The sequence below is a fragment of the Ambystoma mexicanum genome, chromosome 13 (genome assembly GCF_040938575.1).
Source record: "Ambystoma mexicanum isolate Mex_15411 chromosome 13, UKY_AmexF1_1, whole genome shotgun sequence".
NCBI classification, from domain to species: Eukaryota; Metazoa; Chordata; class Amphibia; order Caudata; family Ambystomatidae; genus Ambystoma; species Ambystoma mexicanum.
In genome coordinates, this window is record NC_090938.1 from 138,722,005 (window position 1) to 138,747,131 (window position 25,127).

A 25,127-nucleotide genomic window follows, 5' to 3' on the forward strand; every position below is an offset into this window, starting at 1 on the left:
AAGTTCCCTGTAGGAGGTTGTTGCCTCCGGAAAGCCATGAACGAGATGCGGAAAAAGACAAATCGCATACAAGAAGCCTGTATTGTGTTTCAAGGACACCAGCAACCCTTGCTGGCGAACAACAAAGTTGGGGAGGCGAGGCCAAGCCTTTGGTATCAACCTTGACTCATGAATCAAAGCGTCGGGGACAAGAAAGGAACGCACACAACCGGTGAGTTAGTGAAAGACATGAAAGGCCAGTTTGTGTCAAGGAAAGATTGAAGCCGCAACACTGTATCTCACAATTGAAGGTTGTGCCCATGCTGATGAGATGCAAAAGAAAGCAAACTAGGGATTAACTTTTAAGTTGCTGATAACTGTGAAGCCAGTGATACAGAGTAGCGGAGTGATTTGTCAAAAGGAAGTAGCCCACTCAAAATTCTCGGTGAAATGTTTGATGTCTTGTTATAAAGCGGCAAAGTGAACAAACTCTGAAATGCGCAATGGTCAAGATTAACACTGGCGAAAGGGGAAGTGAAAGGGTAAATTCTTTAAGAGAAAGATTTCTTTGAACTTTTGTGCTTGTGGTATGGAACTACCAAGACCAAGAGACACTGGGGCAAATAAAATAAAAGGAGAGCTGGAGTGAAAGTCGAAGTGGGGCTGCAGAGGTCTATAGTAAAAGCCTTGCACATTCGAAAGTCAGTGAAAGGTCTGAGCCTGACTGAGAGACCTGGAATATGAAATAAGTTAGTGGAAGGGAACCCCTAACGAATGTGAATAAAGCTTGGGGAAGGGAACCTCTGCAAGTGCTGTGATTGCAAGGTCTGAGCCCGGCCGAGCGAGATCTACTTTGAATCAGGTAGTGTTTGGTTGAATGGTCCGAGCCCGGCTGAGGGAGACCTACGTGAACTATTGATGCCTTGAGAGGTCCAAGCCCGACCAAGGGAGACCTACGTGAACTTTTGTTGAACTGTGAAAGAACTTTTGAAAAGCTTGAATAAGTGACGTTAACATGGAAGGGTAAGCGGGCTTCAACCCACGTTTTGTACTGCCTTTTTTTGATAACCTGAGCCAGAGTGTGTCATCCTGTTTACGGGGGCTGCCTTATTCCGTTCTGTCCAACGTGGGGAGGAGAGCTGAATCAGCAACATTAATTTGCTATGTTATAACACTGACTTTCCTTTGAATACTTATTCCCCATTACACAATTTGTTTTTATAAGAGATAGGGAAGGCATTACGTTTTTTTAGAATATGCCATTTTGATTTCACAAAGACTGACTAGGATTGTGTTTTCTTTATTATTTGATGGTAGAGACTACTCCCATCATAGCTATAGGGCAGAGTAGGAGTTTTTCCAAACCCCAAGAATTTAATAAAGGTTTTGAAACGTGTCAGTGTCATACTTGTGATCCCATGCCTTCCTTACACGACACTAACTACAACACTACACTAAGTGCAACTCTAAAACTTACCCTAATACTTACTCTACCCTAACCTACAGGTGTATCCTAACCCCTACTATACAGGAACATCAAGAGCCCTCTCCAACCTCCCTATCCCCTTCTTTAACATTTACCCAAACATTCCTCTATAAGCCCTAGCCTTGACATAACCCCTACCCTTACACTTACTCTACCCTAACCACTAACCACACCCCAACACCACCAGCCCTCTAACAACCACCCTGACCCTGACCCCCTCTACTAACCCTAAACCAGCCACTCACAAGCCCACTAAATCCTCCTTAACACTTACCCTAGCAGTGCTGTATTTTTGGCTACTTTTTTAGCTACATTTTCTGACTACTTTTCGCTTGCCAACCTTTTCACTGCAGAGGTATTTACACCATGATGTTTTCACTGACTACTTTGTTGTTGGCAACATTTTTACCAGATACCTGCTACCGGAGAAGGTGCAGAACCAGAGGTAGGATACACTCTTGTAGATGGGGCACAGTTCAACTATGCATTCTGCTGCTAGTACAGTTGGGTAGCGTGCACACATAGGCGTGTTTCACCAATCTAAGGTCGGGTAGAAAATGTATTCCACTGACTCAATGAAACAATCTGTCACCAGCACTCGCAGGATTCCGCTGATCTCACCTCTTTGTGACAAATCCGCAAAGTGATACGCTGCAAGGTTTCGTGGAGAACAGCGGTCCTTTGAGACTTTCAACCCAGATGTTTCTGGCAATTTAAAAGAAGTGAGCACTGAGGCTCGAGTTTCCCCTGGTCTCTTTAGAAGTCCAAAATCTGCAGACCCTGGCAGAGCTTCGCGTCAGATGGGTCTTGGTAACACGCAACATGATCTCCTTCGGTTTAGGGTGGTCTTCTGAAGTTTCCACCTCTTCCCAAGGGTAGACAATGTAATGGGAACGTTTCTTAGGTTATGAAGGAATAGGGTGAGCTGTGTGAAAATGTGCTCACTGGAGGTTGCTACATGTTTACTTTCCTGGGCTACTTCCCGGATAAACTCTAAAGATGTTGATTGTATTCTTTGAATCCTAGGCACCAACGCATCATTTAGTACATACATGGTTTCGGTATCTCCTGTCTTGTCCCTTTGAAGCTAACAGAGGACATATGGGTCATATCTATAGTTGGCTTCCTGTTTCCTCTTGCGAAGTGAACAAGTATTAGCTATAAAACTCACATTTGATTTCTAATACAGGAGCGCCCTCTAGAGTCTCCTTAAGGCGATACCTGCCACAACCCAAAATGAGATTACAAAAATACATTGTGAGAGCAGATCTTTAGGACACCCTAGCCCTTAGAGGCCAAGGATCTCTCAGAGGCACATCACATCATACTGCATGGGGCCAGGTATTTGGAATAATCTGGGAATAATGGTCAGGAAATCATGTACCACAATGTACCACACTTAGTTGGAATTCTTAACGTTAGCTTGTGTCGCATCTAGATAGAAATGTGAATGTTAGCATGCGCCACACTTGGATGAAACTGTGAATGATGGTGAGTGCAACACTTGATTGTAATCGTGATCACTAGCCTGCCTCACATCTAGAAAGAATATTGAAAATTAGCAACGATGGAACAGTGAATGATAGCAAACATCAGACATAGACATAACTGCAAGGACAGCAATGCCAACTAACCAAACCACTAACAATTTCATCCCTCTGCATACACTTCTCAAACTCTAACCAAACACAACCACAAGCCTAAAACGCAGCAATCCGCACTAACTTCACTACACTGCAACAACAAAACAAACCCCACTTAGACTTGCACAACAGCACACGACGACTACCGACCGTAAAACACCCCAAGCCCAGCCGACGGACCCACCGGGCTGAGGCTGCCATCAGCACATCACTGCTCTCTTGCACCTTTCCAGCTTATTCCCACTAACTCACCCCACTCCCTCTTTCAAAGCCGCCAGAGCGCGAGGGGACCACTCCGGTGGTGATAGTGCGTGGTACAAATATCCTTTAACATTAACATTAATATCACAGAGGAACATTAAAATAGCATATGTCAAAGGAATGTGCGGGGACCCTGGGGAACAAGGTCATGTAGGCGACAGGGAATGAAATATAAAGCAATTCTGGACATGCTAACATCCAGCAAAGAACACATCTGGGCAGGCCACAGACTAACCAATTGAGGCAGGAATATGCTGTGGTTCATACCAAGTGGTGGAGAAAGAAGGACGTAGGCTTGGAATGTGTACAATTGGTGGATCACGAGCACACAAACCCCATTTCTTTCCAGAAGCAAAGATATGCCAAACACAAAGCAGCGCCGAGAGGAGGATGCCCACGGGACTGGTGTGAGGGTGCACCATGCCCCGCATTGATCAGACTTACCGATGCAGTGATGTGTAGTGCTGCTATTCTTCTGTGGATTGCCATGCCTCAGTATTGGGGTCCCACAGCTCACAGTGTAGCTGTTTTCTGACTCTGAAAGAGAATCATATTCGGCCTCAACCTGAAACTTCAATATTATATGACCACACGGAGTGGTGAAAAGGCAGCAGATCTTAAATGTCACACGATACACTACACACAAGCAGTGATCTATTCACATCCAACAATGTTAAAGGGGGCGGAGGGGGGGGGGAGAGAGAGAGAGAGAGAGAGAAAGAGAGAGAAAGAAAGAGAGAAAAAGAGAGAGAGGAAGAGAGAGAGAAAGAGAGAGAGAGAGAGAGAGAGAGAAAGAGAGAGAGGGGGAGAGAGAGAGAGAGAGAGAGAGAAAGAGAGAGAGAAAGAGAGAGCGAGAGAGAGAGAGAGAAAGAGAGAGAGGGGGAGAGAGAGAGAGAGAGAGAGAGAAAGAGAGAGAAAGAGAGAGAGGGGGAGAGAGAGAGAGAGAGAAAGAGAGAGAGAGGGGGGAGAGAGAGAGAGAGAGAGAAAGAGAGAGAAAGAGAGAGAGGGAGGGAGAGAGAGGGGGGAGAGAAAGAGAGAGAGAGAGAGAGAGAGAGAGGGGGGAGAGAGAGAGAAAGAGAGAGAGAGAGAGGGAGAGAGAGAAAGAGAGAGAGAGAGAGAGAGAGAGAGAGAGCGAGAGAATGCGTGAGTGTATTTGGTGCAAGATATGCAAGATACGGACGATAAGACAGCATGAGTGCTGTAAGCTGAAGGAGAGGCAGGAAGTTGAGACATGAATATATTGGGCTGAGACTGCAGGATTTTAAAATTTGAGATGGTAGGTTAATCACGCCCGCCCCCGGTCTAAGCCTTTTAAGGATTAGGATAGTACGCAGGTGTGCTTTTGGTAGCTGCTACACAGAAGCAGTGGGAGCTGGAGTTGTTATGGGGTATACCCAGATTGCATTACCTGCACTAAAAGTGACTCACTGTAGTGACTATCATACTCCCAGTCGGTAGACAAGTTTCCTCCATACTGTCCAAGCTCTCATTCAAGAGGGTAGGGGTAGAGTTAAAGGGCGCCCCTGCATGCTCTGCCCTCCTTAGCCTCCGTCGGGGCACTTTAGACCTTTTCCATCCAGGTACGCAAGTCGCCATTGCTGCTAGTGTCCTCAAATGCGGCTCCCATAATATGAATGTCACAGCATTCTAAATATTACAGACAGAAATGATGCCCACAATTTGGTATTCGTTTTTATTATAGCCACTGGGATGTCATCTCACCTAGCAGGTGTGGATGATTTAATCTCCTTCACATATTTCATTACTTGGTGTTTTTCTATGCTGACCATAATCTCGATCGCTTTATAGGAGATATTTCAAATGTTGTTGTCTCTGTATGTTAACATACAACACTCACATGCCTACTCCATGCTTCGGAAACACCAGGGTTCATTACTCGACTCATTGCTCCTAATCCTCTACTCAAGATGAGCCAACATTTCTTGGAGTCTCTTCTTTTGTTCTACATCAATAGGTTATTCCCAGTTCATATCTGAAAAGATATTTTTTCCAGAAAATACAATTCTTATAGAATTGTCTTAAATGTTTTATTTCCAATGGTTTATTATAATCCTGACTCCTGTACTATTAAAGGCCAGTGTCCTGGTGGAAGCGGGCACTTTACCATTGTATCATTCCTGTTCTCTGGCTTTGTGCCTCTAATATGTTTTTATATTATTGTGCATTTCTTCTGACATATTTTAAAATGGTCTTCTTCGTGCTCTCCTAATTCATCAGCCAGTCTTCTAGGCCATTGTTTAGCAATGGCAGTCACACACCGACATAGAGTCAATGCATGTCAATGCCATTGCTTGTGAGATAAGAGTCAGAACCCACAATTATTGTACCCTGCTTTGCTAAATGTTTTCTCCACACACATGCATTATTTTCCCCATAAAGCCCAGGTGTATTTACAGTGGGAAAGATGGGGATGTCTGTTAGTGCCCGAAATAATGCAAGAGGTCTTCACCCAATGCAATGATGGCCAGATGGCTTGCAGAAATGTCGAACATTCATCAATGATATTTATATCCCCACCATGCAACAGCAAATCATCCACTCATGCATGCAAGAAATATCACATCTTTGAGAAACTGCTTCCTTTTTTTAATTTATCAAACTGATATCTGAAACTGATATCCTTGATAATAATATCATTTAATTTTCCTGGTAGAATATACATGATAATCAAAAGCAAAGAGGGAGCTAAGGCTCTAATCTAATTGATAAATAAGAAGGCGTCAAATGTATTTACGCAGGCTGTTACGAAGTTTAGATCACTTTACTTGATAGGTTCCTATCAGTTTTAACCAGCCACTAAGCCACCTTTGGCTCGCTCTTTGGTCTTCATTTGTATGTGATGGTCTATGTCCTGAGAGATCCAGAGGTGATATCCCAAATGTCCTATTTAAGAGTTGGTTTCCCACAGACAGCCTGAGTTAGAACAGGAGTGAAGAATGAGATCGCGTGCAGAGAGGTATTACTTCTTACTACCAAAGTAAATCCCTCTGGATCAAGGAAGGGATGGAAACACTGACAGCCTGAGAGTCTGTAACCCCGTCCTACCCCAGACTACAGTAAAGCCATTAAAACATGACTCTGAGAAGTCATCAAATAGGACTTTTATCAAACTGATCAGGTATGCCTAAGTTTAATAGAAAGTCCAACAGCGTATGAAGTTTGAACCCAGGTGGGGTTGCCAGCCCTTAGCATCCAGTCCTCCAGGAAGTGGTTTACAAGAATCCCTGAACTCATGGGTGGCGCCACTGAGGCCAGGATTTTTATGAACATTTGGAGTGCTGAATTGCAGCGAAGCAGAAGAACCAGGACTAACGGTCACTAAAAATGGGAGATGGCATCATTGTGCTCCATTTGCAGACCCAATTGCCCTGGCAACGAAACCAATTAACCCACACCGGAGAGATGATTTTGAGAATACCTTGAGATACATAGGGATTAAGGAAAGCATGGTGTGTAGACTCACTTGGTTCTTTTTCTATGCCATAAGCGGTATGACGAAGAAGCCTGGATATTTACCTCCTCTATGGCAATCAAGAAGCAGACACATTGCATACTCTGGAACAAGATCCGACACACAACCTGGAGAACTGGAGTTTGTGAATGTTTGTTAGCAGGTAAGCAAAGATGAAACCCCCACTGATCCACTGGTCTCTTGAGAAGTTCTTGCAGACAGTCAGATGAATGGATGCTAGACCTGTCACAGAGAAGTGGACTAGAACGAGAAAGGCACAGTTTCGAAATAGGGCCTATGACCTAAAACCTTTGTTCACCATTCATTATTGCTTGCAATTTTTGAAACAGAGGATCTGGCTGGAGCTGCTAGCAACCCTGACCTGCCCTTCCCCGAACACCAGACCAGGACATGCTCTTGCCTGACCTAAGCTGCTGCAGAGGTTGAAAGGGTTTAGCACATTCAACTCAGTGGTCTGTGTAGAGGTCTTCCTCTTTGCGAATTCCCATGCTGTTGAGGAGTGGAGCGAATCGACTCGCTCAAATGGAAAATCTAGAACTGTGCTACCTGCACATCCTTTAGTTTCTCAAATCTAGGCATTTGACAGCATTATTTAATGGTCTTTAGAGTTACAGTGTGATAAATGGAACAATGCCATATGGAGCCACTCACCCAGACTTGGATGGAGCATGCCTAAAAGCAGCTTACCAATATGCAGGAAGGACAGTCTTGAGCTTGAGAGCTGCTCCCACAGTCTCTATTCTCTGCACTCAAAAGGGCATCTGCATTGGCCTGCCTTATATTGAGAGACAAGTTCTGATTTACACCCTTTCCGAATCCCTTGTAGCAGCATTTCTTCTTTTCTAAGAGGACTTGCTATGGTGGAGGAAGAAGCTCCACTAGATGTGTAAGGACTTTTCCAGAGGATGGCCACAACGAGGGACTAAGCCTCAGTGTGTAAAGCCAAACAAGGCTCTTCATTAGTAAAAGGCCTATGCAACAGGATGTGGGGCATCCGAGAAAGACTCTGATACTTTTAAGTGAACTATAATTCTTAACTTAGGCAAATTCGACTTCGAGGTCTATGGCCTGGTCATCTTCTGACATACCAAAATTGGGGCTCCCACATAGAGGTTGTTGTATTTTGTATAATTACTGATCTCGAATGAATTGAAATCTTAAATAAAATAATAACAATACAAAGCAATTTATTGGAGTGGCTTGGGCGTAGGAAGGCCAAAACGCTAGGCATTGGTAGCACAACCACAGGCAGACTCTGTACATCTTGTAGATAATAAGTAACATGGCTGCTGCTTCTGCTGAGGCTTTGATATTTGCTAAAAGGACTGAACAGGGAATGAGTATCCATGAACAAGTGTGGGGTTTACTCTAGGCTATACGGTGCAAGGTCGGTGTTGGAAGCTGTGGGAGCTACAAGAAAAGAAAGCGAAAGATGGAGCATGAGGGAGTAGGAGGTAGAGAGTTTGAGACTGACAATTGCAATGTTCATAAGATAACATTACAAGGACATTACATTTAAAAATGTAGGTCACTGTAACCCAGCACTGTGTTGTGGCTCTGCCCTCCATTTTCCTTACCTGGCAGGAAGCGGGCTTTGGAGGTGCATGTAAGGGAGCAGCTGTCCTTCTTGCCATTCTTGTTGCAGGTCAGAGTTGCTCGATGGGGGCCAACGTTTGACAGGCACTTCACCAACTCTGGAAAGAGAAACAAGAGGAGAAACACTAACACAATGGGTGTATTGGGGTTTGAGCACACCTGTCCAGGGTATTCCCAAAGTAAGGCGGTGGTAAGTGGAGTAAAAGCCCACTGGGATAGGAAGCAAATGGAATAGAAAAGCCGAACTCTAGAGAAGGGAATATGCTGGCATTGCCAGACATTCACATTAGGGAGCAGATTGGTACAGTCTTACCCACCGATGCAGTCCTTCCGATTCCAATGGAGCCTGAAGCCAGGGGGACAGGTACATTCATAGCTGCCGGGGGAGTTCAAACAACCAAACTTGCAGCCACCTCGGTTCATGCTGCATTCATCCACATCTGCGGCAAAGAAAGAGAAGCCTATTTAGGCAATGTATTTATCCTAAGCATTTGTAATATTCTACATGCCACCAATTGCCTTAAAGTACGAGGCAAGCCGGCAGAAAAATAAGCAATTTAGGTTCGGGGGACCTATTTCTAGATAAGCCAGGTCATCAACTCTTTGTGGATAGACGCTACAACATATTAACCTTGGAAGGCGAACAGCACAAGTTATACAGGAACACAGAAAAGATAGCAAGAAGAAGTAGAACATAGTGGGAGAAAAGATCACAGTTCAATTAATTTGGTCAAGGACTTTGCCATGTCAGTTGTAGACATTCCATTAGTAGGACAACAAAAGGAATGTTATAATTGTTGAAATCATGTTTACTAACACCATGCATTTAAATGAATTTGTTTGGATATTTGTGATTGCCCTGAAGAAGAGCTTTTAGGGTTGAAACACGTGTGGGCAACCTTCCTATCTGTAACTCTTCTACTTATGATGTAATCAAGAGAATAAAGAGTGAACATTGTGATGCATGGCATTTGTATAGCTGATAGTCACAGAAAATAAAAAGTTTATGTCAAGAAGTGAAATCATAACAAGGAGTATCACAAGCTGAAAAATATGACTAATAATACAGGGTGCTGTCATTTTCCTTACAAGTGAATTTTCTTTCATGTTTTAGAAATAGTTACCTTAGCGATGCACTTCAGGGAACAATATTTACAATTAACAAAATTAGCTACAGCGTAATAATACATTCACAATGAGATAAGTGCAGAGAATGAGTTTAAAAATACATATCAAAAGAGTGTTTTAAAAAGGCCGCTTTTGATCCAGCGGTCACAGAACCCTTAAAAAGTATGGAAAAAAATGTCTGCGTGCAGGTTAGATTCCTTCAGCAGTTTGGCAAGCCTGCTTCTTCCAAGTTGCAAATCAAGCAGTCAGAAGAAAGAGGCAGGGCCTTAAGTATCACTGCAACAAGAGGCTGGCTAATCACTAGAGGGGCTTGGGGGCAAAGGATCAGATGACCATCCATTCTGATTGGTCATTAGGACTACACTGTAGCCTAGAATACCCCCACAGGAAGTGAGGGGAGAGCCCAGGTACATACACTGGTCTAAACTAGTTGAAATCAAAATGGAGGCTGCTCGAGGAGGGGGTGGGGGGGGGACAAGAAGTCCATATGACCAGAACAGCCATTTTGAGGCTACCTTGTGGTTTTCCAAAACAAAGGACGCCCTAAAATACAAAATGTCTGAGAGCAAAATTTTAAAACAATACATTGCTACTCCATGGCTACCATAAAAGTACATTGTGCTACCAATGCAGTAACATGGCTTGCAGCGCTGGTTAATCCAACACTAAAGTACATGTGCACGAACCTACCAAAACCAATGTAAGGTGATCAAATCACTCTAGGGCATAAATGGAGTGCCTGAAAGGCACCTATGGGAATGGGTGCCTTAGGGGTGACCCAGTAACATACCATATCATATACATTAACCTTTAAGTAAGGTTCAGAGGATTGCAATGACAGGTGAACTTCAGGAGACGTCCATCTACCAACTAAGAATAGGTCAGTGATCAAAAAATAAAGCAAACATTTGAGGGCCCTAAAAAGTGGCACTAGAATCCCCCAAAATGGGAATGTTGTTTTAACATCCTGAATAGCCATACAGAGAGATCCTTTTCACCTGTTGAAGATTTGGGTCACTGTGTGAGTTGACAGTACCAACTCATGAGACGATTGAGTCTGTCTGTTCTACAGGTCTTCACACTGAGGACTCTTGCCAAGCCAAGAGAGTTGCCACTGGCTAGTCTGCTGAGTTGAGTGTCCTAATTGCTTATTGAGGTAGAACATGGTTATGGTACTGTCGGTCATTACATGCACCCTCAAGCCCTGGATGGCCGGCAGAAAGGACTTTTAACACTTGGTCAATATCCTCGAGTATTAGGATGTTGATGTGAGAGTCCCAGTTCTGAGGGACCGATAGATGATGCACCTGAAGGGATCCCAGTGTGGCTCCCCACCATGAAACAGAGGAATATGGGCCTGCAGCTAATGCGGTATCATGTATGTAGAAAGAAAACCATTTTATCCGATTTTTCTGTTGCCTCTCTGAGAAAGTCCCCTGCTTGACCTGAGAGATCCATAGCAGGGTGGTCAATGGGGTTGTGTGTCACCCCACGCTAGTGGATGCTGGGGCTGGAGGAGGTTAGGGGGGAATCGACCACCCACCCTCACTGAATCTCTGTGCTAAAGCAGGGGATAACTAGAGGGACATAACCCATGTATTCAACCCTATTGGTCGCCAAGATCATTAAGAGGTTAGTCATGAGAGAACCCCAAATTCCTTCTGTTGCCATGTCCTTGCCCTTAACTCAACCAAGGAACAAGGGCTACCCAAGATCACTAGAAGAAATTATTCCTCTAAGGTAGTACAGGGCCAGTTGAGCCCTTTAGTCAGACATAGAATGTGGACGGCAGAGAAGCTCCTCCCAGGAAAGAAGCAATCTTACATTTTGCAATCCCTGGCAAGCGAGGAATTGCCATTTTTATGTCGCCCAGACCACAAGGGAATCAATTCATAAGATGACTCCCTCGCACATAGACTGGCAGGATCCCGCTGTTTATAAAGTCATGTCATGCTGGGAGGGAGGCAAGACGGATTCCTGCGGAATGGGGCAAACCCAAAAGATAAACGGTTCCATGTAATTTTACTGATGGAAATCACTTAGAAGTAATTTACTTAGAAGTGATTACTGTGAAATTTTACTTCATTTGTAATTATTTTTAGATTTGGGGGTGTCGTCTCCTCTCCCACTTCATTATTACCCCTACCCAAGCCTCTCCCCAACCCCTTTTTACCCCTAAACCAACAAGGTATTTTCGAATTAATCATTTCGAAGTAAATTACTTTGAAACGATTTCCGTCGGTGAAACAACGGGATACGGATAAACACCCAACGCTCTCTTACATCAGAGGGATTACATGCTTACGCTATGTCCCACGGGTGCGCATTCCCAACCATCCCATTTTTAAATAAACTGTCTTTGAGCCTTTACTCTATGAGTGACAGGTTTTGTCAATCTGCCCCTGTAGTCATTGGTTGGGATCAGTTGTGAGGAGTTGGCTGCTGTGAAAAGTAACATATGGCTCCATAGTATTTCCTGGCTGGTGCAAAGTTAATTATCCTACTAATAAGAAACATGCGCCACAACAACCAAGTGAGTTAAGGGTGTCCTGTCCCCCTCCAAATACAGGACATTACCTTTTCTTCGTCTCCCCTCTCATAGGTGATTACAGAATGAGGGCAATTTATTTACTGGCGGCTCATTTTAAAATCTGCAGGACAGTAAAATATGTGTAAAAATAAGGCTCATGCCAGTCTGTACACTTGTTTTTATCACTCTGGGTATTTTAAAAATCTTTTGCTAGCAGAGTGGAAGACAAGAAGGCAAATATATTTGCCCCTCCTCAGGCTCACTCCACCTGCAAAACACCCTCATTTTACACCTGCATGAGAATTTCATGCAGGCATAAGATTAAAAGATTCCTATGCAATCTGCAAAAAGGAGTTGGATTCCATAGGAATATTATCTGCAAAGTGTCATTTGCATGTGGCTTTTACTTTTTTGTACAGAATGGAGAATACAATGAAAAACTGACAGTGGTTTTGCATGTATTTGCTTTCTTTTTCCAGTCCATTTTGTAAAAATTGAAAATTGCAAGCGGGTGTTCCAACGCCAACTAAGTACTAACTCAAACTCGGAAAGAAAGATTTACTAAAAGTATGCCGACTGGCTGCAAACAAGACTACCTGAGACCATGCTGAGAGGCCCAAAATACATGTTGGCAGGGTATGATGACTTATTGTTTGGGGGTATGTTGTTTCCTTTCATGCAGCGCACATCACTCTTTCCACCACACCTCTTATTGGAGTGCCCCTTATGTTCACATTTACTGGATTTTTTCATGTGTTACCATAGACGACCAATAGTACATTGTACGGCTTTTTACACCTTTTACTAAAAGATTGGGCTGTGTAATGCACCCTTTCAACACATTATTTTACCAGTTTTCTCAAGGGTAATCTCCCAGCATTATTTCGGGCTTCCTTAGCACACTCGGTCACTTGCGCTAATGCTTGAGAGATGTTGATGCACCTCCACTAAAAATATGTACTTGCTTGTCGCCACTGACCTTAAATCATTTACAATGGCAATGTCTCCTACGATGCTACCCAACCCCCGGGCACCAAAAGCTGCCTCTGCACACAGTGGTGGCTGGCATTTTTGGAAGCTGAGGCAAGGTGCCGCCCCTTATTTCTAATTTTAAAAAAGAGAGTTCACCTAGTGTAGCGCAAGGCATGCCCCCAGGGCAGCAAGATTGTGCATGCATGTTTCGCAGGCTGGATTGGGGGACGACTTTGGTGCAGCATACGCTTCTTTGAGGAGCTTGAGGAGGCCCACAGCAGATGGTACATCCCCTACTCGCATTTTAAGCTATGACACTAAAACACAGGCTTTGATCTTAATTGGAGTCCAAGGATGGCCTGGCAATAACGCTAGCATGGTGATGGGACCGTCCAAACCATCTTCATTTCAACATGCCTTTTTATGACTGTATTACTTAGGCTTTAATTTCTGCAGCTCAGTTACTTTACAAACTCAACACACAGCATGCTGTGCAGGGGCCTACTATTGCGCCAAACTGCTCCAAGTAAAATTGATACACATGTTTGTGAGCTGGGCACGCTCGTCCAGCACAGTCTGTTGACATGCTAGTTCAAGCTCCTGGCCATTGCCACAGTGCCAGGCCATTAAGCCAGAGAAAGAGAGACACAGTGTCAGTCAGACACTAACTAGATTGAGAAAGAAGAAAGCCAAGCCATCCTTGGCCACAGCCCACCCATCATTCAGTTGGAAGCAAATCGTCTAAAATTGTGCACCCTTCAACGCACTGCTTGAGATGAGCAGCCCTCTCACTCAGAAAGCATTCCGGGAAATGATGGGGTGAAAACAAATGCTTTGGGGCTTCTCCTGAGAGCATGTTCTTCTCTGTGGTATGGTTTCCTTTGGTTTCAGTTCACGTTTTTCTTCTGGGGTCTCCCTAAACCCATAGACCATGAAATATACCCAGCCCCAAAGAGAGGCCAGTTTATACAGCAAGACTGTTAGGAAAACAAAGTGCTGACTGGACTAGGCAAGTGATGCGGATATCTAAAGGAAGGGGGTCACAGGAAGGCACAGGAAGTGCGCAGACAGGATATCGGAAAAAAAAGGAGGTGTCCCACTCATGTGCCCCACTCATGTGGGTGGTTTGATACAAGGGCATATATATCAGGTAGCAGAGTGTACACCTCACCTTTTGATGCAATCTCTACAGAGAGAGAGCAAGGAAAGAATGTGCATGGATGCTAAACTCCTCATCTCTAGAGAAGTGTTTGCAGGAAATGGACAACTACTGCATTGGGCTACCATCCAAAATCTCTCCAAAATTACTCAGAGGGTGCACGCCTTTAGAAAGAGGCCAAAGAATGGATGTTAATGCAAACTCAACAACCTCAATGTGAGGCCTCCAGAAAGAGACCAAGAAGTAATTGACTCATCATTTCCCATCTTTAAGCCTTTCAAATGCTGGGGTGTTGAGTTAGGCACCCCCAGAAAATTCCCATAAATGCATCCAGTAGTAATTGAAGGTGTTGCTAATATGGATTTCGATCCCTTTGTCAGTGTTCCAAACCCCATCTTCTCGGGCACATCTCTGAATCCATCAACTCTCAAAGAGAGGAGTTCTGTTTCTTTTTAAATCACTTGTCCCTTTGCAGTCTTTTTGGACCTACCCACTAAATGAGATGAACAACTTTGTATGCCTACTCTGATCTACTGAGCTCACCCTTTATTGCAGTTGAAAGGCTCTATGTACCCAGGTTAACCACTTCATCCCGACTTATCTGGGAGGAGAAGCATTTGCATCCCTGGGACAGTAATGTGAACCCTCCTGCTTGAGAGATTAGAGGCTAAGTATGTGTTAATTCTTAATGTCTATATGGGTTTGAGAGGTTCTCTGCTCCAAAATTCAAAGCACTGTTTGTGTTTAGCGTGTCCTGCCCATTTCCTCCCGCCTGTAAGTCCTATAATAATAGTTGTTATATTAATATGTATAATATGCTTACAGGAAACTTTCTTGCAGGACACACCTAGAATAGATGGCTTTGACGCTGCACACATTAAGGCCCGCAGGGGAGTGAAGGGAAGGCCGTATGGGGGTCTAATAACAGCGGTTAAACGGTCTTTGGGAGCTACCATGCAGACAATTGAAACAGATAGGCCGGGCATTTTGGTGCTGCTGTTAGAATGGCAAGAGAATGGGGGGTGGGGGGCTCCAAGCAAATGCTTTTTGGTTAATCTTTACTTTAGTCCAATAAAGGAACAGTTGGAGGAGGCTCTGACAGCCGTGTCCTTTACACTACTGGGTGAGTTTCCTGCTGATGGGGCCTCTGTGATAATTGTTGGAGACTTTAATGCAGAATGTCTAGAGGATAAGTGGTATTTGGATCAAAATAGGAAGACTGTTGGTAAGGAGGCTCGGGAGAGGGGAAAAAGAATCACGCAAGAATTTGAGGCATGAAATCTAATAAATGTGAATGGTAACATACAAAAGGACATTCCCCCAGCTTTTACATGGCAGAATGGGTTATGGAAGACAACATTGGATTACGTCTTTGTCGCACAAGATTTAGTCGCGAGAGGGGGCACCTTGGAAGTTATACCCCTGACCTGGAGTGATCACGCTCTGCTTGTATACAAATTATTTGGTTTAGTGAAGAAGAGGGAGCCTGAGTCCTTGGTGGTGGCAATAAACTCAGGAATGAATGAGGTAAAATGGGTCCCAAGAATAGCAAAAACATTTCTTGGTGAGATAGTAAATCTACCTGCAGATAAGATGGCTTTTTTATGTACGGCAGAGGGATTCTCAGGGACAATAAGGAAGTTGTTGGGTAGGTTAACCACAGATAGAGGTTTCATTCAGGGGACAAAAAAAATGAAAGGCACTCACTCCTTTTGACGTGGAGATACAGGTACATAAACAACAATTGCACAGAGAGGTAAGGCATCTTAGGAAGTCTTTACCTGTTGGTTATAAGGAGGAGGTGCGGAGACTAAGACAAACATACAGGAATTGGGTGAAAGGAAGGCAATTTTTGCTGTATATTAAAGATGCTGAGAGAATGTTGGCATGTATGTCAGGAAATAAGACTGAAAAATGTTGGGACTTAATAAAACCCATAGGAACCCAGGATGTTCTACAAGCACAGGCGGTTAGTGATACAGCTTGGGTCAAGCACTTTTCTGACTTATACAGGGTAGATAGGTTGGAAAGATCAGTTATCTGGTCCCAGGTGGAATGGTGTGGGGCCATGGTAGGGGACTTGTAGGATGTTACTTACTTGATAAAGAGAAGTAAGCGGTCTAATGCGCCGTGGCCAGACGGTTTATCAAACCTGACCTGTAAAGATAACCTGGCAGTTTGGGCAAAAGGTCCTCGCCCCTATGTTATACACCAATATCCCTGCTGGATGCTTCTAACAACATTTTTCCAAACATGTTATTGAAAGTTTTGCAAAAATGGGCATTGGAATCAAAGTCTCTTGATGTCTTCAATCAGGCTTTCGCCAAGGTTTCAGCACTGCTACAAATTGGTTTGTTTTAGACTTACTAGCACACCAAGCCAAAACCCAATCTCGGCCTGTATTTCTAGCCTTTTTGGACATCCGTAAGGCCTTTGATCTGGTGAATAGGTCCCTTTTGTGGAAAAAATTACATGATCTGGGGTGCCCGGCTGCTCTGTTGAGTATTCTGGAGGCCTTACATACAGACACAAGGATTAGGGTTAAGCTTGATGCTTTTGGAAGTTATTCACCTTGGATACAGACAAATAGGGGCCTAGGACAGGGTTGTGTACTGACCCTCTTCCTTGTCTGCTTTTACTTGTTGTGGTTGGGAGGTCATTTAGGAACATTTAATAACATCCCCCCAAGATTGGGCTCCCTGGTAATTCAACATTTACTGTACGCGGACAACATCGTTCTATGCGATTTAACAGCTATTGGGCTGAAGAGAGCATTAACAGCAGTGGAAGGATTTTTGGGGAGACTGGATTTATCACTAAACACAACAAAATCAAAGGTGCTTGTTTTAAAAGGGGGGAAAAAGATGCAAAACATTACCCTGGCATTTGGAAAATGGTAAGCTAGAAGTAGTGAACACGTTTGTTTACCTAGGCCTTATACTGCACGATAAGGGTACAGGGCGAGAGCCTCAAGAAGATCTTAAGGCTAAATTCCTAGGGGCACTTGTGAAGCTGCGAGTATTTGATGGTAAATTTGGTAGATATTAACTTTTACCCGTTTTGAAACTATACCAACAGCAATTAGTTCCAAAACTAATTTATGGTGCCAAAGCTTATAGATTGGCCAAAATTGGAGGGTGTTTTGTGGAGAGGCCTTTTGCAATTACCACAGTCAGTACCCCTTGCAGGGATCTTGTTCTAGCTGGGACAGCTCCCCATTCAGACAATGGTAGAGTGGGGGAAGCTCCAGCTATTCATAGATATTTTGAACCCCCGCAACGGCTTTGGTTTTTAAGCAGCTAAACCTGGTGAGGTCACAGGGTGGCTGCAGGGTCCTTATGGATTGGGTCCAGGGGTGGACTGGCCTATACAAAGCTCTGGAGATTTCCCGGTGGGCCTCTGCACCCTGGGCCTCTTTTCTGTGGTATTTCCAAATTTTCTCATAGGAAAAGCATTGGGCTTTCTGAAAATGTGTTATTTGGGGCCACTTTGAACTTTATTTCCAGGGCCTCTTTTTGTCCCCAGTAATTATTTCCAAGGCCTCTTTTAGTTCCCAGTCCAGCCCTGATTGGGTCACAAGCTGTGAATTAATGCTCCAATGTGCAGACATATCTGTCGAAAAACTGGGCCTTACACCAAAAGTAGCTAAGTTAAGATGGTGCAGATATGTCTGGACAAATGTGAGAAGAACGATTATGGACTCTAAATGTTTTGGTGATCATTTTGTGTGGTCTTGCAAAAGCTTCAATGTACCACCACCTTACTTGAAAAAACACCCTTCGAGAAGCTTTAGGTCTCAAGTACTAAGAATTAGGTGGAACTTGGTTCCAACCAATGAAATACTGGGACGGCGACTTACAATTCCACAAGACCAGAGATTGTGTTGTCATTGCAAAATCCAGATTTAGACTTTAAACCATCTATGTGTTGGGTGTCCTAATATGGAAATCCTGAGATCTCAATTTTTATCTGGGATAGGTTACTCCTCTGAAGGACTTGTGGAGGAGGATTTTGAATTGCAATGAATTGAGTCTGAGTATTCATTGCTTAGAGTTTTTAAAGAACGCTTCAGAACTTTTACAGTAGGGTGGAATGTATCAAATTTTTGTATGGATTTTAAGATTCCAATTCATTGACAATATTGCTGCTCAAGTTTGAAGTGTACTGAAATGTGAATTTAAATTGTATTGGTTTTGTTAAAAAAAATATTCTTTTCCTGTATAATGGTTTTAAATACTGTGTTAAAAGTACATTTGTACTTTGCAACACAATAAAAGAAATAAAATAAAAAATAATAATAGGTGTTATTATTAGCCATTGTAATGGTATTCAATTCATAGACCACAAACTGGGGAAGGGCTAAGTTGGACTTGCCGGGCTTCGAACTTGTGTTCTCTAGACTAAAAACAAACATCTGAGACAAGTGATTAAGTTGCTAAGCTATCTTGCAGGCTTAACAACCAGAAACCATCCTTTCTGCATTTGACCAGGTGCTATTTCCCCTGAGTGAAGCCCCAGGTGCCCATCCTTCCAACCAGCAGACTTCCCAGCCTCTGAAGAGAATGCCCAGACTCCATTTTTGTGCAGAAGGCAAATTCTCCATCCCTGCATGAACGCATCCTTCCTAGGTTCAACAGTTTCTTCCATCATGCAGGTGGCCAATTTCTCCAACTCTGGTGCACCCATCTCTCCCACACTCAACTAGCTGATTATCCTGGGTACACTCCCCAGATACAATCCTTCCTAGAGTAGGCTGGCTCGCCACTGCTTTGCTTATCACTAGAAGTGACTCTTCAGAAATAACGTGGGTTTCTATAGCTCTTTCAAGCACAGTTTCACATGCTAATGACATGCTCTCTGTCCTTGTGATGAACCCAAGAGCCTATTCATTTTACAGTCAGAAATGTCTTTGGACGTCAGTGAAATACACAAACTCATCCCTCCTACAGTGACATGGAAAATCCCCAAAATCCCTAATTTCTACCAGGGAGAAAGTATTTGTTGCCCCTGAAAAAAATCCCAGAATCTACCTTTCCAACCGGGGACAGATACTCTCTCCCTTTATGAATCCATACAGCCTTCTAGCTTTCAAGTAATAGGCCTTGCTTTGTTCAAGGGACCTGGATATGTAATTCCCCTAAGCTCACTATTTCAATAGGTAAACTTGTTACACATCCTTCCTTTGAGTGAGACAATATGCAGAACCTAAAAAGTGAAATGCAGTATTCTTCCCGTGGGACAATTGGCAGTGTAAGGAAGGCATAGTATCAACAGTAAGACAGACACAAGTGACCACAGTTCAAGGGTGTTTATTGAACTCTTGCAAGGGTGTGATAAACGCCTATCTAAACCTAAATCTACAGATGGTTGCAGGCTACAAACATCAAATAATAATAATGCAATCCTAGTGGAGTCTTATCAAAATAAAAGGGCCTATAGTAAAAAAAAAAACTATTGCCAATCCTTACCGCTAATTTACAAATAGTGTGGAGTAGTGTTCATCAAAAGAAAGAAGTGTTCACAAAATGATATGTCAGGATGCTCGGGCCGTTGCCTCCCTTCCCCACGTTTTCAGCATGGGGCAAGGCCGTTCACTCGAGCAAAGACACACTCTGGCTTCTGCGGCACAACAATACAGTTTTGTTAACAGCATCAGGACCATCTGTGTCCAAGTCTCTTGACTCAGAAGGCCTCCTCTGCAGGCCCTTGCTATCACTTGTCTCCTATCTTATTCTGGCCACCTTCTATTGACTTCTGGGCCAGTCCACCCTCTTCCTCTCGGAATGGGCTAACCTGGCCCCTTTGTCTACTTTCCTCCTCTTCCCAAGTCCTCCTGCTGGGGGATCTTAACATCCATCTTGACTCTCCTGACTCTTCAGGAACTTTCTGCAACCTGTGCAACTCTCTTTCTCTTTCCATTCTACCCTCTGGTCCGACGCACACCACTGGCCACACCTTGGATGCTCTCATCTCCACAGGCATCCCTCTCTCTATCCCTCTCACTCTTCTGGACTAATCATTCTCTTTCCTCTTCTCACTTGAAGCTCTCATCTCCTTTAGCACTGGCACACCCTGCATTTCCTCCTACCTTCAAGGTCATCCGACCCATGAAAAGAGTGTCAGTGGCTTCCTTTGCCTCCGCCTACTCTCGTCCATCTACTCCTGCTGCTGACTCCCACGCTGACACAGCCCTCTCTAACTTTCACCTCTCCATCTCCAACACACTTGACATTCTTGTGCCTGTCATAAGGGTCTGACTGAAGCCAGTCAAAAAGTGCAACTCTTGGCATGACTCTGATCTGGCTTCCCTTAAACGCAAGCGCAGAGCATTGGAACAGAAATGGGGATCCTCAGGTGCACCCTCTGAAAAACTGGCCTGCCGTCTTCTTCAAAGGCAATATAAACTCTGCATCTGCTCCAAGAAAAGAGCCTATATTCAAGCCTGCATCGCCGTGGCATCTAACAACACGGCCAAACTTTTCAAAGTTTGGCAAGAAAAGGGCAACCCTACTGCAGCCGCATCCTCTACTGCACCCATGCAGGCCCTTGCTCCGCCCTGGTGGCACACTTTACTGCCAAACACAGGACATCCTATCCTCTCTTTCTTCTGCACCTCCTCCTGCACCAACATCTCTTGGGCCCACCTCGACCGCCAGCACCCCTCCCCCTCCTCTTGCCTCCTCCCTTTCCCCCTCCACACCTGATTAGGTCTCTAAAAATGTCCGATCTATGAAAGCCTCTTCCAAACAGGTGGACGCCTGCCCTTCCAAAATCCAAAACCATCAAGGACAATATTGACACCCTTGCTACCGCCTTGGACGACCTCTGCAACCTCTTATTCACCACTGGAGTTTTCCCCACTTCTCTCAAGCACTCTCTCGTGCACCCTCTGCTAAAAACAAACTCTGCCAACCTCTCAAGTTCAGCAAACTATTGGCAGATCTCTATCACTCCTTTCCTGGGCAAACTCCTGGAGGAGTTGGCTATCTCTCAGCTTAGTCTCCACATTGAACCTGTTGGATGTCTCCTTGACCAAGAGTCTGGCTTTAGAGCATCCAGAGGTACAGAAACTTCTCTTCTGAACACCTGTGAAGACCTGCTCTCTAATCTTGACTGTAACTCTCCTTCTGTCCTCATTCTTCTTGACCTCTCTTCTGCTTTCGATATGGTAAACCACAACACCCTGATCTCCTGTCTCTGTGATACCCTGGGCATCACAAATCAGTCCCTGGCATGGCTCGCCTCTTTTCTCTCAGACCGTCCTTCCCAGGTGGAACTTGGGTCCTTTCTCTCCTCCATCACTCTAACTACCTGTGGTGTCCCCCAGGGATCTAACCTATCCCCCTAGTTCTTCAATGTCTATATGCCCCCCTTGGCCTATAGGATCTCTACCTTTACTTCTAACGTTCAGTGTTATGCGGATGGCATGCAGCTCTCTTTCAGGTTACCCTCGGCCTCCGCCTCCTCCTTGCTCATCCTTGACTCTCTGTACGCAATTCAGTCCTGGTGTGCTGCAAGTAATCTCTGCCTCAATGCCAGTAAGACAGAGATCATCCTCATTGGGACCTCTGGTCCCGCTTTCCCACTTTCACGCTGGCAGGCCTCCCTTGGCCCTGCACCCTCACCTGTGAATGAGGCAAAATATGTGGGGGTCATCTCCGACTCCACTCTCTCCTTCTCTTCTCACATCTCTGACATAAAAAAAGTCTCATTACCAGCTGCACCTCCTCAGAGGTATTCTACCTTTTGTCACCTTCCGCCAGAGGCTCACCAACTTCAGAGCCTTGGTTTTCTCTGGGCTGAACTACTGCAACAGCCTCTTTTTCAATCTTCCTACTGCTACTCTCCATCCTCTAAACTCAAATACAACAAAACCGCAAGACTTATCCTTGGCCACAAGCCCAGGGACTGCATCTCTCCAGCGCTGAAATCCCTCCACATGTGGCTGCAAGTATCAAGTTCAAGACCCTCTGCATAGACCACAAGGCTTTGTGGAGCACGAGCATGCACTAGCTACAATGCTCTCTAACTAAATACTCTCCTTTTAGAGCCCCCCTCATCCTCCTCCAACTCTTTGCGTGTGAGACATTTTTCCCAAACAGAGATTTGGGGGTAGATCTTTATCCACTGCAGGTGCTTGCCTCTGGAACACCCTTCCCGCCTCTCTCTGCCTTAATCCGGATCACCTTAAGTTCCGGAAACTCCTGAAGACCTTCCTGTTCTCTTCCTCCTTCTCTCCCCTGCTAACCTCCTTTCTTTCTCGCCTGCCTCCCTCCTCCTTCTCTACCCTAACTCTGTATAGCTTCTTGCTGACTGGCGCCTGGTTCACCTCCAGAACCTCACAGGTCCAGGCTCCCCTGCCAGTCTTGCACTTGCCTCTCGGCCTCTGCACTATGTTCAGCATTACTGCGCTTAAGCTTACGCCCAAGGAGAGGGGTATCCTCTCTGCACTTAACCCAGGGTCCTGCTGGACTGGGAACACTTGTTTCCCCCTCCCCCTTCCTCGCACATCCATCTGTACACTTGCATGACCTGAATGTACTACAACTGGTAAGTTTGTTTGTCCTGCCCCCCCCCCACCCTTTGTCTCCCCTCCCTAGCTTGGACGCGCCTGAAATACGTCATGCGCTTGCACTAGAAGAAATGCTGTCAGGCATACTAAGCTAGATTTTGATAGATAATTCTGAAACTTCAAAGCTTAAGAATGACTACTGTATTCCCTTGTTCCCTTCCCACTTTTAAGCACTCCACTTGTGTATAAGCGCTATATAAATATACAATTACAATGTGCAAAAAATAAGATGCAAAGAGTTATTTTCCGTTAACAAGTATTCAATTTGGGTTTTCACCTTTGATCCTCCTCCTCAGCCGGGCTCAGACCCCTTTAAAAAACAAACATTCAACACTGGATCCCCCTCTTACGGGCTCAGATCCCCTTTTTACAATGTTCAGAGAATATTCTTTCTCGGGTGACTTATGGTTCACCCCGGATCCCCCCGATCCGGGCTCAGATCCCTTTCTTTTACCCAATTAAGTCTCCTTTTCAGCCGGGCTCAGACCAAGTGCAGTATACTTTAAACCATAGACGATTTTTAAATGTGCACAGAGTTTAGCTTGACCAGTTGCAGGACCACTTCGATCTCATGATTCCCTTTTCTCACAGTTAGCATCAGTTTGATACCTAACAGAGACTTGCTCTGTCTCTGCTGGTCCACTCTGCCTATGGTATCTTTGCTTGGGCTCCCAAAGTTCAGTGACTCCTTTGGTTTCCAATTATATTAGCGTCGCTCGTCACATATATCTCACACACTATTCTCTTTCTTTATCTTCATACAATGTTGCTGTTTACAACCTTGGTTCAAAACAGAGGCTGGTTTGGAACCAGTCTCCGCGACTCACTGGCTGTGTTGTCTTTAATGATGCTGCTTTGTTGTAGGAGCCAAGGACAGTACAACGCCAGCAATCGCTGCTACCCACCTTGGTTATCGAGGTGGGAGAGCCCCGGGTACCTGTGACACACTGTGCAGGTTGATAAGCTTTTGTTCCTGGTCTTAGGTTTCTTACTTTCCAAGGTTCACAAGAGTAACAGTCTTTACAGGTCAAGCTCTGTGCAACCCTCTCTGGTCACACCATCTTTCCCCTCATATTAAACTGCCACCTTGGAACTGCTGTTTCCTTGTGTGTTTTTCCTCGCTCAAAGTGTGCTTTGGGGCTCTGCCTTTTATCCATGAGGGGAAGTGTGATGGAAGTCAGGTGTGTGTAATGATCAGTAATTGCCTGACCTTGCCTGACCACTGAATTGGGGCATGTCAGGTATACACCTCTGGCGTTAGTCTGTTGTCGCTCACGGTGAGCTGTCTGTGAGAAAGTGTTTGTGTTGCGAAGGTGAGGGGGTCTGGGGAAGGGGGGTTGAGTTCCTATGTATCCTACCTGGTAGGACGGGGAAAAGGTGTTACAGAAAAGGAGATACCGCGTCTCACCATCCGGTGTCCCACTTCCACTCCCTGAAGACTTCTCATCCAGGCAATCCTTCCACACTGGTCCACCCCCCAAGAACTGGATCTAAAAGCAATGGCCGTGTCCTGGTCACCTGGATGACAGATCCGTGGGGACTAGCCAGGGAGACACCTTCAGGTTTCTCATAGCAGAATCTAAACGTCTTAGATGTGAATTGTAATGTAGTGGCTCCATGACAATGCCCAGAATCCATCCATCGCTATGGGTGAAATGTTTTTTGCCTATTAACAAATCTCCATGCCCCATCCCCAACAAAGGCTCTCTTTCCATAAGCAAACTTCTAGAGTACATAAATCTTTCAGATGAAAGTTCCTGGGGCTTGGTGAATCCACTTTGCTCTTGCTTTCCAAAAAATGCTCATCTCAAAATCTCATCCTTCCTATGTGAAAGGCAGTCATCACTGAATCCATCCTTCCAACAGGAGACAGGGCTTTCGTTCCATCTTGCAAACTGCTACCCTGTTGCCACTGTACACAACTAGTTTACTGTGCAACAATGACTACACAGTAACTTTGCCCAGTAATGCTGCTACAACATTCATATACCGCCTTCCTAAAAGTACATCTGGCAATATTTGGCCCCTCCCAACATTTCAACGGTGGCTGCTCCCCTTCCTGTAAGAGGATAGATCAGTTCCCTCCTGTAGAGTAGGTGGCACTGCTGTTAAGTCATAGTAATCACAATATAAGTGTACCAGTGCAGTTTTGGGATATTTCCTCATAAAACAGATTTTAATTTGGATTGATTAGGGATCTAGTAATTTCCATGCTATGGACCGATGTCATACATTTTTTTATTTATTTTGTATTTTTTAATACTTTATTTATGATTTACATACAGAAAAGCAATAACAATAATAGGTG

At 44.6% G+C, this 25,127-nt stretch overlaps 1 protein-coding gene and 1 long non-coding RNA gene across 8 annotated transcripts in view; one reads left to right on the plus strand and one right to left on the minus strand.

Annotated features, from left to right (window-relative positions):
* SCUBE3 (signal peptide, CUB domain and EGF like domain containing 3) overlaps positions 1-25,127 on the minus strand; it is a 785,923-nt gene that overhangs the window by 105,243 nt on the left and 655,553 nt on the right. For all 7 annotated transcript variants that reach the window (XM_069633481.1, XM_069633476.1, XM_069633480.1 and 4 more), the window contains 3 exons: positions 8,776-8,898; positions 8,440-8,556; positions 3,814-3,906 (listed from right to left, as the gene is read on the minus strand). In XM_069633481.1, coding sequence (XP_069489582.1) covers positions 3,814-3,906; positions 8,440-8,556; positions 8,776-8,898 — 333 coding nt within the window. The remainder of the gene's footprint in view (positions 1-3,813; positions 3,907-8,439; positions 8,557-8,775; positions 8,899-25,127) is intronic.
* The window catches only part of LOC138520988 (uncharacterized), a 258,021-nt gene that overhangs the window by 65,137 nt on the left and 167,757 nt on the right, over positions 1-25,127 (plus strand). The gene's annotated exons all lie outside the window — the stretch shown is intronic.